Below are 17,403 nucleotides of genomic sequence, written 5' to 3'. Positions count from 1 at the left end.
CCAGTGAATCAACAAGGGTACCCCAAATTTCTTACAATTTTGAATAAGGGAATTACACAGAATTGAAAACAGGAATGCTTTACAAAAACAGTAAAGGAAATTCCTCCTATTTATAATCCTATTTACAATCAGCAGTAAATACCACTGGACTCTTGCAGTTTCAGACTTTTGTATTCCATGTCTGGCTGGCCACCAGATTGCAATGTTACTCTCGGTCAAATTTCCCTGCCTGTGCACTGGTTTCCCCACTTGCAAAATCAGGTTATAGATGTGAACTTTCTCTGCTTGAGAGAAAAGGAGGGGAGAAATACCTATATGCAGGTGTATCCTGTTCTCCATCCTGGGGTCAAAAAAAGTTGAGCAACTTCTTATACGGACTGATACAATAGCTTACTACCCATGAATTCAGAGGAAGGGATTTTTGCTATATTGTTTCAAGCAGGAAGGAAGGTTGGTACCTGGCATGAAATACTGAACAGATTCATACACTGTTAAAAGTTTTGCCTGCCAAATCATGTCTTAATGGATTATGCCTGCTTGATTCATACCACACCACAAGTTTCATTGCCCTGTGGCAATGTTTGGTCATTACCTGTTCAACTCAGTCCTTTAATAAAAGGCCTTTCAGTAGTAGAAACTTCCCTTCAAGAAAAGAATGATAGGTCTATTCACACTTAGTTCAAGAAAGCTCAATAACTGCCCGATATTAGATTCAATCCAGAGAGCTTTTCAAACCGTTATCCCTGAATATAAAAATCAACCTGAGCAAATTAAGGTTACACAGTTTACTCGGAACAGATATTAAAAAAAAAAAAAAAAAGCTTTTCAGAAGCATGTCCTCTGATCAGCTAATGATCCTCACAACTCAGCTATGGTACCTGAACTATTTAGTCACATAGCTTCGTAAAATTTTGTAACACCTTAAACATCTTAACTAAAAGTCTTCCAGTGTGCCTGGAGCCTGTATACAGACTAAATACAGACTGAACATTTCTGTGAGAAAGTTCTAGATCCAGTGTTTGTTGGAAAATTGTATTTACTGTTCCTATGACTCAAGAAGACCTCATCTCAGATACTTACAGAAAGAACTTAAGGACAAATTGCATTTCCATGCCTCATCTTTGCTTCCCAGACATTTCAAGCATATTGAAATGTTCATGAACCTGATTTCTGGGACACACTGCATTGTCCTTTCTTACAACCAGAAAAAGCACCTTATTCATGTAGTTGGCACACAGTAATGTACTGTTAATCCAGTGTACTAAATAACAGCAAGAGTCAAGCTCTAGCCTTTTCTGCAGGGATAGGACTGAGGTGGGAGAGATGCTTTCAGAATTACATTAACTTTTTCTTCACTTCTCAGAATTTAACAAATTAGTGAATTAATTGGATAAAAGAAAAGGTTGTCTCATTGTCCCTGAAAGGCTTTATTCTAGATCAGACACTTTGGGAATAGATAATTCTTCATGGGAACCATGTTGAAAACTGGTCAATAGTAACTGCCCAATTTTTTTCTTTTGGGAAAGGAAGAACTTGGGAGTCCATAACAGAGGCTTTCAAATTAAGACCTCTCTAGGGCTTTCAAATTATGTGCTTCCTTCCTGCAATGTACACCTTTCTGCCATTCCCACTAGCTCTCAAAACCTAGCTCTCAATTACTTGTTCTAATCTGAACAATCTATTTTATACTCTTGGTAGCCATCTCTTCCACACAGTCACCTTCTGTTTCTCTAGTCTGATAGATGGCAGATTCTTTAAAGCATAAGCGTAAGTCTTTCCTAGAACTTAGAGAGGTCCTTCATGAAACTTACATTTTGTGCTTACAACCCTGATGGTGCCTCTGTTTGAACTAACACTGTTATAGTCCTTATATCACATAGCAAAAAAGACTGCTTTCTTAATTACAACCCATTTGGCCCTATGTATAAGTAGATTTCAGGCTTGGAAGATAAATACATGATTCCCATTTTTAATGTATTTGAGATGATAATGAGTCTATACCCTAATTTTATCCTTGGAGCTGTATCAGGCTTTCATATGAATCAATGACAACTTATTTTTCTTCAGTTTCATTCAGTGGTAGGAGGAAATGAATTAACATACTTTAAATGATAAAGCATATATTTTTACTGTCTTGGCTTGAAACAAGTCATGTGCAAATTGAATACAAGTCATACTATTTGTAGCCTATCATAACAAATCGAAGTGAAATATAATAGTAGCATAGAGATTTTCTTAACAGACTTCCAGTTGCATTAAAACAGGACATTGGAAGAACATTGTTCTTTCAACCAGAATCAGCTGAGCTGCTTATGAACCTGCTCCATTAGCAAGCTAGCTTATTTCTGGTTAATACCAGTAGCAGCTATTCTCAGCTCAGCCACTTAGAACTTTGCTAATTTAATATCCATTATTCTAAAGGCTTATAGGTCACTTGCTCAATTTGATCAAGTAATACTGAAATCCTTCATCAGATGAAACAATATTGAATCCTTTGAGTGAGAAACACATGTGCTGGTACCCAAGGAAGAAAGAATGGTTAGTTATAGTATAGTAATTGTGATTCTTCTGGATGCTCTGCATATGATAATCCTGTAATTAAAGCTGCTTCACTTTAATTCAATGTCATTTGGACTCTGAATAATGAAGTAAATTAATGCTCCTTGGCATTGCTGCTTCTCATAATACTGTGAGAAAACACAAACGTGGGAAAGTGCATGCCTGGGCCACCAGGCAAAGCCACTGAAAACTCTCACAACTTTTTTGCAGAATACTGAGACAGAATTATGTAAAGATGAGTTTACAAACTACATTTTTAAAAAATTCCCTTCACTCAACCTCCCTTTTTAAAAAATAAATTTAATAGAAAGTATTGGTTTAAAATACAAACCATCCACACAAAATTATCATCTGCTTCAGATCAACACCAATGTTCCTAACAGTTAAGTAACATGTTTCTCACAGTTCAAATTTAGATAAAAATACATTTTATGTTAGTTGATGATAGTGATCATGTGAGATATGGGAGGAACAAGTATGAGTAAAGTGAGGTGAAAGACACTAGATGGTAACGTCTGCTATAGGTTTTGCCTAAAAGTGTAGCTTTTTGCTTATGGATATGTTTCCTTGAATTTAGCTATTCTTTTTTTTTTTCTTTTTCATTTGGGCAATTGTGTTAACTCTTTATTTGATTTCCACTAATTTTTGTTGCTTAAATAATAATGTAGTTGTGGAGTTTACATTTTCACAGCATTCTGACTCATTACTTTGTAAGCTGTTCCCTGAACTAGTCTAAACTTGCATAACTCCACTAATGGAAATGGATTTCAGCTACACAGCCATATAACCATAAATCTATTTGCCAAAGTAAATAAGTCAGTAACGTTCCTAGTAGGAAGAGCATATTCTTCATTTCTGTCAACCAGCTGTAGTAGTATAGGTATGTACATTCTTTATATTTTTATTTGAATCTTTTTCATTTGTTTCTTCCTAGTTTTCCTTGTACACATACAAACAATATAAATGCCAGAGTAATGCAGGATATACGGAAATGTAAGATAAATACTTTCAGTGCTGTCTCCCCTTATAGTCTTCATCATAACCTTCCCATATCCCAGACTCAGTTTATTAGGTGCTTGAAATTGAAAGCAAAGCTCTAAAACCTTAGAAAGCAACAGTATAATAACATTTCAGTGGTATATATGGCTTTAAAAAGAAGTAAGAAAGTTGTCTATCATTTATTAAATAATTTTCCTAACTCAACTTTGATTTTATACAGATGCATAAAACTCATTACTGTTGTGTACTTGTACTGCAGGAGCCTGTGTACTACGCAGGACATACTTAGCAAATAGGGATGAAATTAATTCAAAGATTTTGAAAAGACTAACAGATGAAGCCTTAGAAAAGAAAGAAGATGAAGAAGCAAGGTAAAATATTCCAAATGTCTGAACATATAAAATGAGCACAAGAAAATTCTAGCCTTTCTTTTAAAGGTATCGGTGCATTTATCAACACAAATGTACTAAAACAGTACACTAAGACTAGTTGTGATGTGTAGGAAGTAAGCCAATATGTGTTAACTTTGAGGACTATCTCATTTAGATCAGCAAATATGGTGGCAGAAGATTCTCTTGCTAAATGCCTTTTCATTAGCTTTTCATTAGTCTAGCTTTTTGATTCAAAGAGACAATAACATTTTAGATGATAAAATATATATGTTTTTTATTTCATACAACTCAAATTATATTTCAATTTCCAATAGTACATTTCCACATTTTTCCTTTACGTTTAATATATCTGCAACTTTCTCCAGTAGCATTTATATAAGTCTTAAGATGAATAATCTTTTACTTACAGAAAAGAAATGCAAGAAATACTGACATCAGAGGAAGACCAATCTCTAGAGGCTGCTGAGGAGAAAGGTGAAAGTGTGTATCATTTGACTTCTGTTTTATCTAATTATGTGTTTCAAATCGTTTAGCAATTTGGTTTTTATGCAGATTTTACAGTTTTTATTTTATTTTATTTATTTATTTTTACATTCAGCATCTAGAAAAATGACTTTATATTACTATCTTTGGTTCCTCCACTGATTCAGGCACTCATTTCTATGTGTCATTCTTTATGGATGTTACAGAATAAAGACATGTATTAAATCAGCCAGCACAGTTACTGTTTTCAATAAATCTGAAGGACAGGACTCTCTATCTCCTCTAGTAACTTTTCTAAGTGGGTTATTAACTGTATTGAAACTTCCTACTTATCAAAAAATCTGTATCCCCTCACAAGTTAGAAAACAATGTTAGAACTTTAGCCAACAGCTAATAAGAAAATCGCGAAACTGTCTGATTTTCTGTTCTTCCTTCAAGAAGCTCAACCTGAAGCAATTAAAGGGGAATGGAAATTATTTCAGGAGTGGCTCTCTTAACATGCATTAAGAATTGCTGAATCTGGTAGCAACATACATTATGAATTACTGAATCCAAGTCGCCCAGCAGATGTGAGGCTGCGGCAGCTCCATGTCCCCAGGACCATGCAGTAATGAGTCTGAGCATGTATTCCCATTTCCCCTTTCATCCTCTTCTTACTCTTTTATCCATGCTAGTTCCTCCTCAATCCACTTTGATCCCTCCTTCTCCTTGCCTTTGGTCCTTCTCAGAAATGCCTTATAATATTATAAATTTGTCACAATCCCAAACTGCTTTTCCTGGCATCCCCTAATGAATCTCATACCCTGTAGGCAGAAATCCCCCCTCAGCTAGGGAGAGCCTCTCTGGTTGACTCATCTCAATAGATCTCACACCCAGACAATGCCTTCATCATCCTTTTTTAATGACCCTGAGGGGAGCCAAGTCAAGGTTATGTTTGTTCTGATTAGGTTATTGCGGTTCCCCCACCTGTCATTGTTCCTCCTCTTCTTTCTGCTTATGGAGATTAGCCTTTAATAACATAACCTAACAACATAAAAAATAATGGAATTATGTGTATTACATGAGGTTTCCCCTCTAATAACAATAAAACATTTTGAGTAAAGATTTTCTTATGTTGCTTCTTTCTGTATTGACAAAACCACATATTATTTTTTGTTTAGCCACTCTTTATTCCCTGTAAAGATCCTACTTTTATACCAGAATTGTGCTATACTTTGTTTCCAGCAATTAAAATATAATTGTCCTGGGCAGGAGTGAATAATCTGTGAGGAGTGAGATTTTGGGGGCAGGCCAGCTGTCACAAATAGGCTGGATTTTTGCAACTCACACAATTTTGTTAGTTGGGTCGAGGTTTAGAATTAATTCCAGTTAGTTTCAATGTTTTTGAACCTCAACAGTCAAAAAAGTTGCAGGGTTGTACTTTCCTTTTTGCCTTCTTTAATCACTGCCTACTTTCTTAGAAGAATGTTGCTGTCTGATTTGGATCTGCTGTCAAGATGAAGTAACATGCACGAGTATCTGTCTCTACATTAAGAACTAGGTTGGGGACTTTAGAGTATTTTCTTCCCCTGCTGTGGGATCTCAAGGTTTCTCCATCATAGCCTAAATTATCACCTAATGCCTGGAGCTGAAATTAAAAATTGAAGCGCATGAATTCCCACTTTATTTTTTTTTTCTCTCAGCTGTGGACTGCCATTACTGTCTTCCTTTCAAACATAACATACTGGTTTCTGTAGAAAAATATTATGGCCAAGCTTAAGTTCTCTATTGTCAATGTGTCTCACATACACTTTCTTTCATTATCCAGTCTGGCGTTTATTTTACATATATGTAACAAGGCCTAAGTCGTAAAGGTTGTATAAGATAGACTGAATATGATAACATGCTTTTAATTTTTAATTAGGTAACTTTTCACCTACTCTCTGAAAAAAATACTCTAGCTTTTTAGGGTTCTTTAAATGACATATAAACTTTAAAAAAATTCTACATTATAACTCTTTATGGTTTCTAATAAAACACATAGCTCTTCTCCAAAGTGAATGACTTCTGAAGTATTAAATAGAAAGGGTTCTAAACAGATACTCTATTACCTCTGTCTCAAACAACAAAGTTCATCTTAGTTTTGAATATCTAACTCATTTTGATCTGAGTACATCAAAACAACAATTATTAATGATAGAAGTAATAATGTCATACACACACTTGTGCTCGTAACACGTGATAAGTCCTTGTTCAGAGAAAATCATGTTTTCCTACGCCTACGTTTGATTTCAATAATCAAATACTGACTCACCAAAACACTTCAGTCATGCTGCTCTTAGCCTGACATCTGTTTTATTTCACATGTAGTGCTATCAGCACATTGACTGCAGCTTTTCTCCCATGTGACATGTCTTTACAAAAATGTAAATGAATGATGTGTTCACAGTTTGGGTTTTTTTAATATAGAAGTTACGGTATAAAAATGAAAGCTTAGAAAAATACTCTAGAGCCCTAATTGTGCTCTTTTGATGTCTCATATATCATATCACATGGGAATGGTTCAAAGCTGCACCAGGGGAGGTTTAGACTGGACATTAGGAAGCATTTCTTTTCCAAGAGGGTGGTCAAACACTGGAACAGGCTTCCTAGACAGGTGGTCGATGCCCAATGTCTGTCAGTGTTTAAGAGGCATTTGGATAATGCCCTTAATAACATGCTTTAACTTTTTGGTCAGCCCTGAAGTGGTCAGGCAGTTGGACTAGATGATCGTTGTAGGTCCCTTCCAACTGAAATCGTCTATTCTATTCTATTCTATATAAATAAATGTGCATTTCAATAATTGCAATTTTTGTAACCTTAGTGGGACATTGAAGTAACTGGGATTGCTTCAGGACTGAACATATTCAAATTTGTTGTATTTTTTTGTGTTTCAAAGGAAAAAATGGTTCCAGTAATGAGCAAGGTACTTACACATGTCTTAATGAGAGTGAAAGTAAATGGAGAAGGAGAATTTGGGTCAATTTAACAAATGTATTTAAGTGGGTTAGGAAGCTAGGTTCAATGCCGAAAATGTCTGTTGAAGGTACACAAAACAATTTATGTGGTAACTCTTGCTTGTAGTGTCTAGCTGAAAATTATAGCCCCACATCTTTTTTCATGTCCCTTGACACAATTATTCTAAGCTTAAATTATTTTGAGGAATTTCTTACTGTATTTAAGCATTTTTGCAGCAGTTTTGCATGAGTATGGATTTATTTATACTAGGAGACAGCTATATGAATTCATGAGAATATATTTCAGGCATTGTAGAAGAGTTATGCAGCTTCAGGTAGATCTGTGAGTTCATTCCAATCTTCCTGAAGTAAAACTTGGCGTGTCACGTTTCAGCAATAAAATATCCCATGCAATTAGTCTTATCCACCAAAGCAAACAGTTGTCATGGTTTAAGACTTTTATTTTCTGTACTTTATTTGTCAGCCCTGCTTTTCTGCCACAGATTACCCCCTTCTTACAGCAAACTCAACTGGAGCATATGTATGTCTGTGCCTCAGTAGCTCAGGGTGGTGTGTTAGTACAACCCTATCTTCACTGATGTCTCTTCTGCTACTCTTGCTATTTGGGCAGAAGCTCTTGCAAGAAATAAATGGGTAGCTGGAGCTGATAATTCCAGCCATTGCCTCCTGTGACTATCCTTCACAGCTGTCAATATCGATATTTGTTATGAACTCTTTAATATTGATACCAACACTCCCTTCCTCATATTACAGATGGTGGAGGGTTGAATCCATCTCTTCAGCTTTTATTTTATGTTCTTGCTTTTTTACTTTTATCATCATGTTAAACTCAGTAAGATATTTTAAACAGCAACAAAAAATAAATATAATAATAATTAAACCTGTGCATGTTAGGATATTTCCTCGTTAGTCTTTGAAGAGAAATGCTTTTTGGAATCAACTGTAATTATAACATTTAGCAGGCAGTTGGTGTGTGCTTGGTCCTACAGCCTCTAAATATATTTGGAGATAAATATAACCAATAAAAACTTTGTTTTTCTTGGCTGGCTTGCATCCCGATTTGTTTTTTTTTCTACCTCTAACTGGAGGCTTTTCAGTGAGAGAGTTTGAACAAGGACAGTTTATTATTCTGCAGTCAAGGGATAGCAAATTACTTGTACCACAAGCTTCAAAGCAAGCATATTAACTTCACAGTTTGTTCAGTCTTTGAGCAAAGTTGCGTGATCTTCAAAGCCATTTTCTGCCCTCCTTCCTAAGCCAGATATGATAATTACATTTTAACACCTGTAATCACAGCATTTTAGGCAGAGAAATTTCAAAATTTGAAACAGAAAGGTTATGAACAACTTTCTCAGTTAGATCCCAAGTAAATTCAGTTCTTAAATTCTTTTGTCTCTCATTCAGAGAAATAAAGGCTAAGGGGTATTGGTTTAGTACAGCTATGCATTCCTCTCAGAAAAAAAGAACAAAAGCTATGATTAGAGCTATCAGCATCTCTGAAAGCTCTTGTCACTTTCTGAATATCTACAAGAAAAAGGACATCTTCTTAATTTACTTTGTTTAATGTCTATCCATCTGTCTTCCTTGACCCTATCCGGCACCAGTCTTGTAAATGAAATCTCTTAAGTGTTTAGACACACTGTAAAAATTTAGACATGATTAGCTTCTATGCCACAGCGATTTCCATTGAAGTCTCTAGGACTGTCTGTGATTAAGTTATGTATGCATGTGAGAATTTGCATGTTGACAGCCTTAACAAAGTGTCTTCCATTTTGCACATATTTTTCTGCATGTCTTTTTCCTCTCTGTGTATATTATGGACTCTTGATTTATTTATTACAGAGTATCAAAACTGATTTTGCTTGACTGCATTCCTATATATATCAAAAGGAAATGAAGAATTAGAATAAGTGAAGAATTTTCTCAATTTGACACATGCTAAAGTTTGTGGGTTTTTGTCTGCTAACCATATAAGAAGATGCTTGTTTACGAGATAAAGTTTCCTGATTCTTCATAAATCAGAAATTCAATGCTTCCAACCTGTTTTTCATGATGTTTGTGGTTTCTTTGCCAAAAAAGAGATGTACCTGAAAACAAATGCTGTAATTTCAGATTTTAAAATACATTCTTGTTTAATATGATTTGAGGTTTGGGTAATCATAACTTGAGACGTACTAGTGGTGTTTTATTACTCTAACAGTGGTCTAAGGACATAAGCAAAAAAAGGCTTATAAGAAAAAGTTATATTCTTTATTGACCAACGGATACAGTTGGAAAAATTACACCAATCCTCAGGTGCACAAGCCCTTCTTCAGGTCAGAAGCACTTCTGCCCAATAGGAGCTGTTCTGTAGAACACAAAGTGCACTCTTTTGCAAGGTCTTGTTTTTGAGCATAGTTTGAGCACAGAACACATAGATTATAATGAAAAATATTCTTACATAAAAGCACTGAATTAAATAAAGTACTTCTCCACTTTATTGACAGTCATGTGGCATCTGACAGATGGTCTGCCTTTCCCCATAGATCAGGTAGTTGATCTTAAAATGTTTTGGTCAGTGTGTAATACCTGATCATTAGAGTAATTAACTCCTTTTTTTGCAGGTGATCAAATAAAAAGTTTTGCAGTATGATCCAAAAATATCTTTATTTCTATAGTGCCTTCATCACCCCTCAATGGCTTGGCTAAAGTTACTAATGATTTCATTTGTGCCAACAGAATTTGAAGACAATGATGAGCAGCTCCCACCAGAAACTGAACAAATGCCCCAGAAACAGTCCACTGACTCTGCAGGTTATAAGGAAGAATCTAAACCTACAGGTTGGCCTTGTAGCACATATAATCTCTCTTACTTGGCTAGTATAAAGAATTGTATGCCTTTCTTTTCTGCAAGCTTTTACTATATTTGAAAATTGGCTGTAAATATCATTCCTTACCTTAACTTTTTTCTTTTAAAGAAGTTTATAATGGAATAGTCTCCCACTAATGCCTCTACTGCCTAAATACCAAATTAATAAATGTGTACAGAGATCTATGGAAATATCAAATAAGGTGAGCATTGCTGAAATTCCAGGTTGAGATAACCTCTTGTATTCAGAAATCCATGAGCATAATAAGGGAGGGAAATCAGAGGGAAAAAAACTTTAGAAAGTCACTCTCATGGATTGTGACCCCCCAAAAAAGAAAAAGTAGAAAGAAGAAAATACCAGGAAAAAATGGGGAAAAAAACCCCAGGAAATAATCAAATTGCAGTATTCACAAACACCTACATGTGATTTTAACAAACCCTGGTTCTACAGACCATTTTTAAAATTAACGTTATACCCATGTTAATCAGAAATTACTAGACCATTCCCTGTGGCAAGGGATCTTGGGAAAAATGGGAATGGATTAATTTTAACTTTGGATGTGAATGATCAAAATATGTTCTGTATTTTCCTTAGTCATCCATTGTCCTACTAATAGGTTGCTAGATTTCACACGGAGTCATGTTTTCTTCTTTTTGGTATAAGGTAAAATTCGGCAGCACAGGGAACTCCACAGAACCATAAGCTAATGAAAAGATATACAAAATCTTATAGTAGCCTTCTCTCAAAAAGCATTTTGCAGGCAACTCATCTTTAATGGAGACAGTCTGCTTTAGTTTTTAAAATATACATTTTAGCTTTTATCTACTAGAATTTTTAGAATATGTTGAAGTGCAAAAGAGAAATAAATCCAACATAAAACGTCTTATTTTAAATAGCAAGTTGCTAAATACCCACATTTTTATGCGTTGGAAAGAATCAACTCAATCTGTAAACCAAACTGTTTTTTTTTTCCAAAAACCATAAATCAGTACACACAATATAAGTTTGCCTACTAAGTACATTTCACTGTAACATGCTGAAAATTATTTGGCAGCATATATTTATAAGTAAGTAATGAAAAGTCTGTATAAGCAAACGACATGTTTCAAAAAGACAAATGAAAATATGTTCATAATGAAATACATATCAGTTCCAAGGAACGGAAGTGTCACTATTATCCTACATTTTGCCTTTCTGTTTATTTTGATAGTTAAACTCTAATGAAGAAGACATGCTGGCTTCTGGTGTCTCTGTCTCAGCTTTGGCAGGGTTTGAGAGGGGAGGAAAGAAGGATTTTTTCATCTTTTTTGTTGCTGAATATGGACTGAGGCCAGGACAAGTCATATCTAATACTAGCAGAACACTGGAAAAAAGCTACTAAAACCTTTCCTTCCCCAGCAACTCAGTTGGAGAGCGTGGGGGCAGAAGGCCTTTGAGGATTGTGTGTCTCTATGGTAACTATGCTCAGTAAAGGCAAAGGAGGCACAGAGCAGAAGAATATGAGAGATTGCCATATAGGCATTCCCTGTGAAAGCTCCAGAATTAGGGCTGGGGAGGATTGTTTCCTATCACCTCTGTGATAAGGAAAAGAAATTAAGAACAGCACTGTTGTATAGACCGCCACCTCCTCTGAAGAAAACTTGTTTGCTCTTTTAGATCCATTTATTTTTAAACCATTACTATCATTTCAAGTATTTTTCTTGACTGTGTTTCTTATTTCTTTAAAAATATCTTCTTACTGTACATCACCTCTGCAAGCAGAATTATTATAACTTATATTTAATGGCAATGGTACAACTGCCTTACTTTAAAGTATTTTCAGTATTTCTGGTCCCTGAGGCCCAATTTGAAACAAACGAAATGCCAGGGAGGCAACATTTTTGTCATAATAAGGTTCAAATACCTAAACCAAAACCAAATAATGTTTGGGTTTTCCAGGTTTTGGGTTGTCCCTTTTCCCTACAAATGTAATCCTTTCTTCTTTTGTTACTTCTCCCCACTTTCCAGGGGAAAGTTTCTGCAGTTCAGGCCTGTGTAATCTATTTAAAAGCTCCATAAGTATGCAATAATTGCTGCTGGATAAGTTTCCTTAAGCAAGAAAAATCTCAGATAGAGGTAATCTGTTGGAATTATGTGCCTAGAGTAGAGGATCAAAGCTGGAACACATGCTGGTCCAGCATTTGCTAAATACAGCCTATCAAGAGAGGTATAACATGAATTGTAAGTGTTTCTGAGGTTAAGGTTCATATGGGAAGCACTCTGTTGAGTGGATTTGTTACCATGTTCAATATTCTGTCTCAGATGATGTCAAATATTTATTTAAATCCATTGTTCTGGATAGCTTGTATATTTCCAAAGTCTCATGACCTACTCAGAATGGAATGTTTTTTAAAGAGCAGGACTATAAAAGTCGATCTGTTGAAGGCTAGATCCAGACAGCACGCATTACCATCTTCTATACTTTATTGCTTTGAATAGGACTGTGGTTCACAAGGCAGCACATGTGATTTCTACAGTGTCAATGTGCCAGGGATAACACGTGCTAAAAGCAGTTAGAGTAACCTAGTTATTAATGTATCCTTTGCTTATTTTCTTAAAATATGTGTTCCTAATGGAATCATCATTACATAATGCATTAGAGCTGCCCAGATTGAAGCAGGTTTTACCTGACTACATCTCCATCTCATTTGGAATACATCACTGCATAATGCAACATAATTAATTGTACTGTTTATACAACATCTTCTGATATACATAAAAGGGAAGGTATTTTCATGTTGCTATTTAGAATCATGGCAAGAGACAGAAATGTCATCGTAGGGGATAACTAATGGAATGACCCATATAGAATGAATGTGTAATTTAGTAAAATGCAAATGTTTATAAACATTTTCAAGAAAAAAATTGGTTTCCAATTCAGGATCAGACTATTTGAAATCTGCAAGGTGTTTCTGCTTAATGATATGCCCTTTTGCAGTTTTGGTTTATGTTTGGACTAATAATCATTCAAACAGAGGGAAGGTTAGCCACTGAGGTGTCAATCTAACAGCTGTGTTGTTCAGAGCTGTAAAGAAAAGAGGGGAAATGCATTAAGTATTCTTTGTTATAAAATATCACAGAAATACTTGCCGAAATGCTTATTCGTTAAGCTATTCTTTAGAAGTGGCTCAATTAAAATAAAGTTTAGCAGTTCATCTTGGGGACAGCATGTCAGCACACCACGAGGGCCAACTGCTCCCAAAGGAACAGGGAGCTGGCAGCACCGTGCGGTAACATGGCTGTCAGGAGCCGGGCAGCTCTGGCCCTGGGCACTGGGCTCCTCCCTGGGGACAGGGACGAGCTGAGGCCGAGCTGGGATGTCGGCCCGTGGGTGGGCCCAGCTTGGCAGACCCCATGGCCGAGCATGGGGAGCTGGAGACTGGCCCTGCTGCAGCGTGGCTGGGGCAGGGGCTGACAGCTCCCGGGGCTGACGTGGGGTCCCGGGCCTGGGCAGGGACAGCCCAGCCAGGCCCAGGGGTGCCCTCAGGGCCCTGAGCCAGCATATGAATTGCCACAGAGGGCCTGATTTGTTTCAAATTTCAGTTTATCGTATATAGAGTAGAGGTAAATGGGGGTATTGAGAGAATAAAAGTTTCAGCCTCATAAGTGGAAGAATAGAATTCTCAAAAGCACCTAAGTATCTAGAAATTTACTGTATTTCTAGACAACTACACATTAAGACCCAGACCCATAAGGAGATGTAGACACCGCAGTGCCCCAAACTACCATACTAACTTATAAGTGCCTGGCTTCATATATGGAATTAAGGGTTGTAGAAATAGGCACAACAAGTAGCACACTAGCAAGGGGCCAGCCTTAGTGAGCCATGAAGGAAGGGCAAGAGGAGGCATGTATTTGAAACCCTGCATCTTTTTAAATTTGGCCAATGACAAAAGAACGGGAGTCCCTAACTACCTCTTTGGCAATTAACTCACTGGAGGCAGGGCACTGCCTTGCTTTCTTCTAGAAGACAGTAGTGGCACTGACTTTTGATATAATAGCTTCATAGGTAGCTTAGCCATCCAAGTCAGAAAAATTTGTTAGACATGTTCCTTGTCCTGCAGGCGCTCACATATCCCACCTGCTATTGACATTTCCAGGTGATGCGGTAGTTGGTAGCATGTTAGACAAAAGTTAGGCAGCATCTCTACTCTGACCATTATGTTTAGTCTTGAGTCCTGCCAAATGTTACCAGTACCTAATCACTGAAATCCAGCTACATTGTACTTGGTAATAGTGTTTTTTGATCTGGCTCTATTTGGGAAAATTAAATGTGGCATCTGTGGATTTCTTCAACAATCCACAAGAGAAGACTCAGAGATATTCAGTTCTGGGAGGAAATACTAGTTTTCTTAAAGAAGAAAATTGTAACAGGGCAATCTAACTCTTCATGAGCCAGAAAAATTGTTTGGATTTTTCAGGCTGGGGCAAACTCAAATGTTACAATGCTGCAATTTCAGTGAGCATTGGCCTTCTTAATGCCAGGGAGTAACCATAAAACACTGTTTTTTTAATGTTTTGGGGTTTTGTATTTTCAAGAAAATCGTCAAAGCTTTTAACATACAAGGCCTTATGTAAGGCTTTCATTTTTAGTAATACCTGTCCTTTTTATGTTTAGGAAGTTATATAAGGAAAAATAGTAGTAATGGTCCTTTTTTTGTAAAAATTGGTAAAAGCTCATTGGAATAGACTGAACCTGTTGTTGCTTGTGTCAAAATCTGTTCCTGCTCTTTCAAACTCAAAACAAGACAGAAACAACAAGAGGAGGGGAAAATTATAGCAAAGTAGAAAATCACTCCATCCGCTGTTCCAAGCTCTTTCTTGCAGCTTCATTTCTGGCAAGAGACAAACACAGCGTACACTGTAAGTCCCATCAAACTTACAGTAGTATCACACCATTTAAGTGATTGCTCTCAACTGCTTTTCTGTCTGTTAGCTGAAGGCACTGATATCAGACTTATTAAACAGAACACAAAAGAAAAATGATAAGAAAAAGAAGAAAATCCGGGTTGAAAATTACATGAGTGCAGGGAATGGGAATAGCAGTGACAATACCACATTGCTGCTGCCAGAGACTGTTTGTGATTTAGTAAGGACAAGGTGATGGTTTCATCTAGGCACCTCTGTATCTTCTTCTAGCTGAGATAGAACTTTGTCTCAGGACTTTCAGGGCCTAACAATATCTATTTGAGGAATACAATATTTGAGGAAAATAAAAATAATCCTAAAGCATAATGATGATTTTTAAAGGCAAAATATTTTAGAGAAGCATTGCCTTCTGTATACTATTTTTTTTCAGAAATCATACTACCTGAGTTTGCAGAGGATGATTTTCCAGATATACCAGAAATGGAAATAATTAAAAGGAAGATTGACCTTTTCATGCATGACTGGCAAACAGTGGAGTCAGAAATCAAGCAGTCATCTCTAGTTCAGGTTGTTGTTTTAGAGATTGCTGAGCAAACTCCAGAAAGTCTGCTTAATCAGACTGTGCTGGTTATGGAAAGTAAGTAATACTGTTTATGTGATTTACACTTAACTTACCAAAAGGGATTTTGGAGAGCTCGTATGATGGATATATTGGGGGGTAGGTTATACTTAGCTCTGTATTACATGAAGTGGAAAAAGGACATGCTGTGTTCTGTGGGTGAGCTAAAAAGCACTCTAGCAGCCTGTAAGACATAGGAAGAGTGGGGAATGTATATATTTGAAAAAAAATTATATATGGCTATACAAATATGTACATAATAGCTCCCTAACAGCGCATTTCCAAAGTTACTTGCTCTATCTGTTCATGTCAGGATAGTGGCTTGAGACGTGTACAGATAACAAAGGTTCACTAATGTACAATATTCATTGAAGTCAAGGAGACTTTCAGGGTGTGTAATAATCTAATCTAACCACCTGCAGAGATTGTGTTTCAAGACTGGATTTTTACAGTATTGATATTTTTTTGGCAAATTACCTTTCTTCACTTGTGTGCTCAAATCTCTAACAATTTTGAGTACTGGATAAAAATATTAATACTACATTTTTCCTATCATTACTACAATGCAAGTGTTTTATTAACCAAAATATCTATTGTGCTAGCTTTACAATCAAATAAAATTTGACTGATGATCTCCCCCAATGAACAATAGGAAAAAACCTGTTGCAAACAGTAATGGCACTATCTGTGTGTGTTTGTGTAATAGTTTTGTATTACAAGTTCCCACTGAAAATACTAATTTACTTCAACCAAAAAGCAACCAGTAGAATTTCCATTTTTGGAGGAAGCAATATATTGATTCCTACATCCGGGGAGAACATTTTGTTCTGTAAGTAGGAGAAATGCAACATACAGTTGGCATGATTTGCTTTCACATATGTTCTTACTTTTATGGACAAAGAGAATATATTCTAGCATGGCCAAATGAAAAATACTGAAACAGAAAAAAAATAATAACCTTTCCAGAGCCTTTTAAATATCATGGTTGGGAATTATCTGCTGAAGACTTAGATGAGGAAGCAGAAGATCTGGCTGCTGAAGAGGAAGATGAAGAAGTTGAAGAGGAAAATGAAAATGAAGAGGTAAGCATGCTCGCTTTGTCTATTTATGCTTTTAACTCATTTATTTTGAGTTTGAACATAACCCCAGAGAAGTCAGATTTTGCACCCAATTTTGTATGATCCAGTTTTAGCCTTCTTACGGAATAAATGTCAGGATATGCTTCAAGAACACTTTTGTTGTATTCCTATGTTCTAGCTGACAGTAGTTTTACTCCAGTGAGAAGCATAAATACCCCATGCTAATAGAGAGAACGAATGTACCTTGTTTTACCAGATCGCAAAGAGGGGTTTTATTAAAGAAACAAATGTGAACTTTGATTTGTCAGCTAATGATTCTGTGAGCAATCATGTAAACATCAGAAGATGCAGAGTCCTGATGTGCAATCCTCTGTTTCATCTCAGCTATTGATAATTTTCAAACATCCACTTTAATGAAATTAAAAGTGTAGCTTCGCCTTTCTTTTATTTTCATCCTATATTGGAAGATTCCCATCCCCCAATTTGACGGTACAGGATATCCATATACTGTACTGGAGC

The 17,403-nt window shown here is 36.2% G+C and overlaps 1 protein-coding gene across 1 annotated transcript in view; it reads left to right on the top strand.

Annotated features, from left to right (window-relative positions):
* AK9 (adenylate kinase 9) overlaps positions 1 to 17,403 on the top strand; it is a 70,698-nt gene that overhangs the window by 25,231 nt on the left and 28,064 nt on the right. The window contains exons 15-19 of the mRNA XM_010561676.1: positions 3,818 to 3,929; positions 4,360 to 4,424; positions 10,148 to 10,249; positions 15,617 to 15,823; positions 16,772 to 16,887. Coding sequence (XP_010559978.1) covers positions 3,818 to 3,929; positions 4,360 to 4,424; positions 10,148 to 10,249; positions 15,617 to 15,823; positions 16,772 to 16,887 — 602 coding nt within the window. The remainder of the gene's footprint in view (positions 1 to 3,817; positions 3,930 to 4,359; positions 4,425 to 10,147; positions 10,250 to 15,616; positions 15,824 to 16,771; positions 16,888 to 17,403) is intronic.

This window comes from Haliaeetus leucocephalus, unplaced genomic scaffold (assembly GCF_000737465.1).
Source record: "Haliaeetus leucocephalus isolate CR32 unplaced genomic scaffold, Haliaeetus_leucocephalus-4.0 Scaffold149, whole genome shotgun sequence".
In the NCBI taxonomy this organism is placed as follows: Eukaryota; Metazoa; Chordata; class Aves; order Accipitriformes; family Accipitridae; genus Haliaeetus; species Haliaeetus leucocephalus.
Note: the sequence above shows the minus strand (reverse complement) of the source record. Positions and strands in the feature narration are given on the sequence as shown.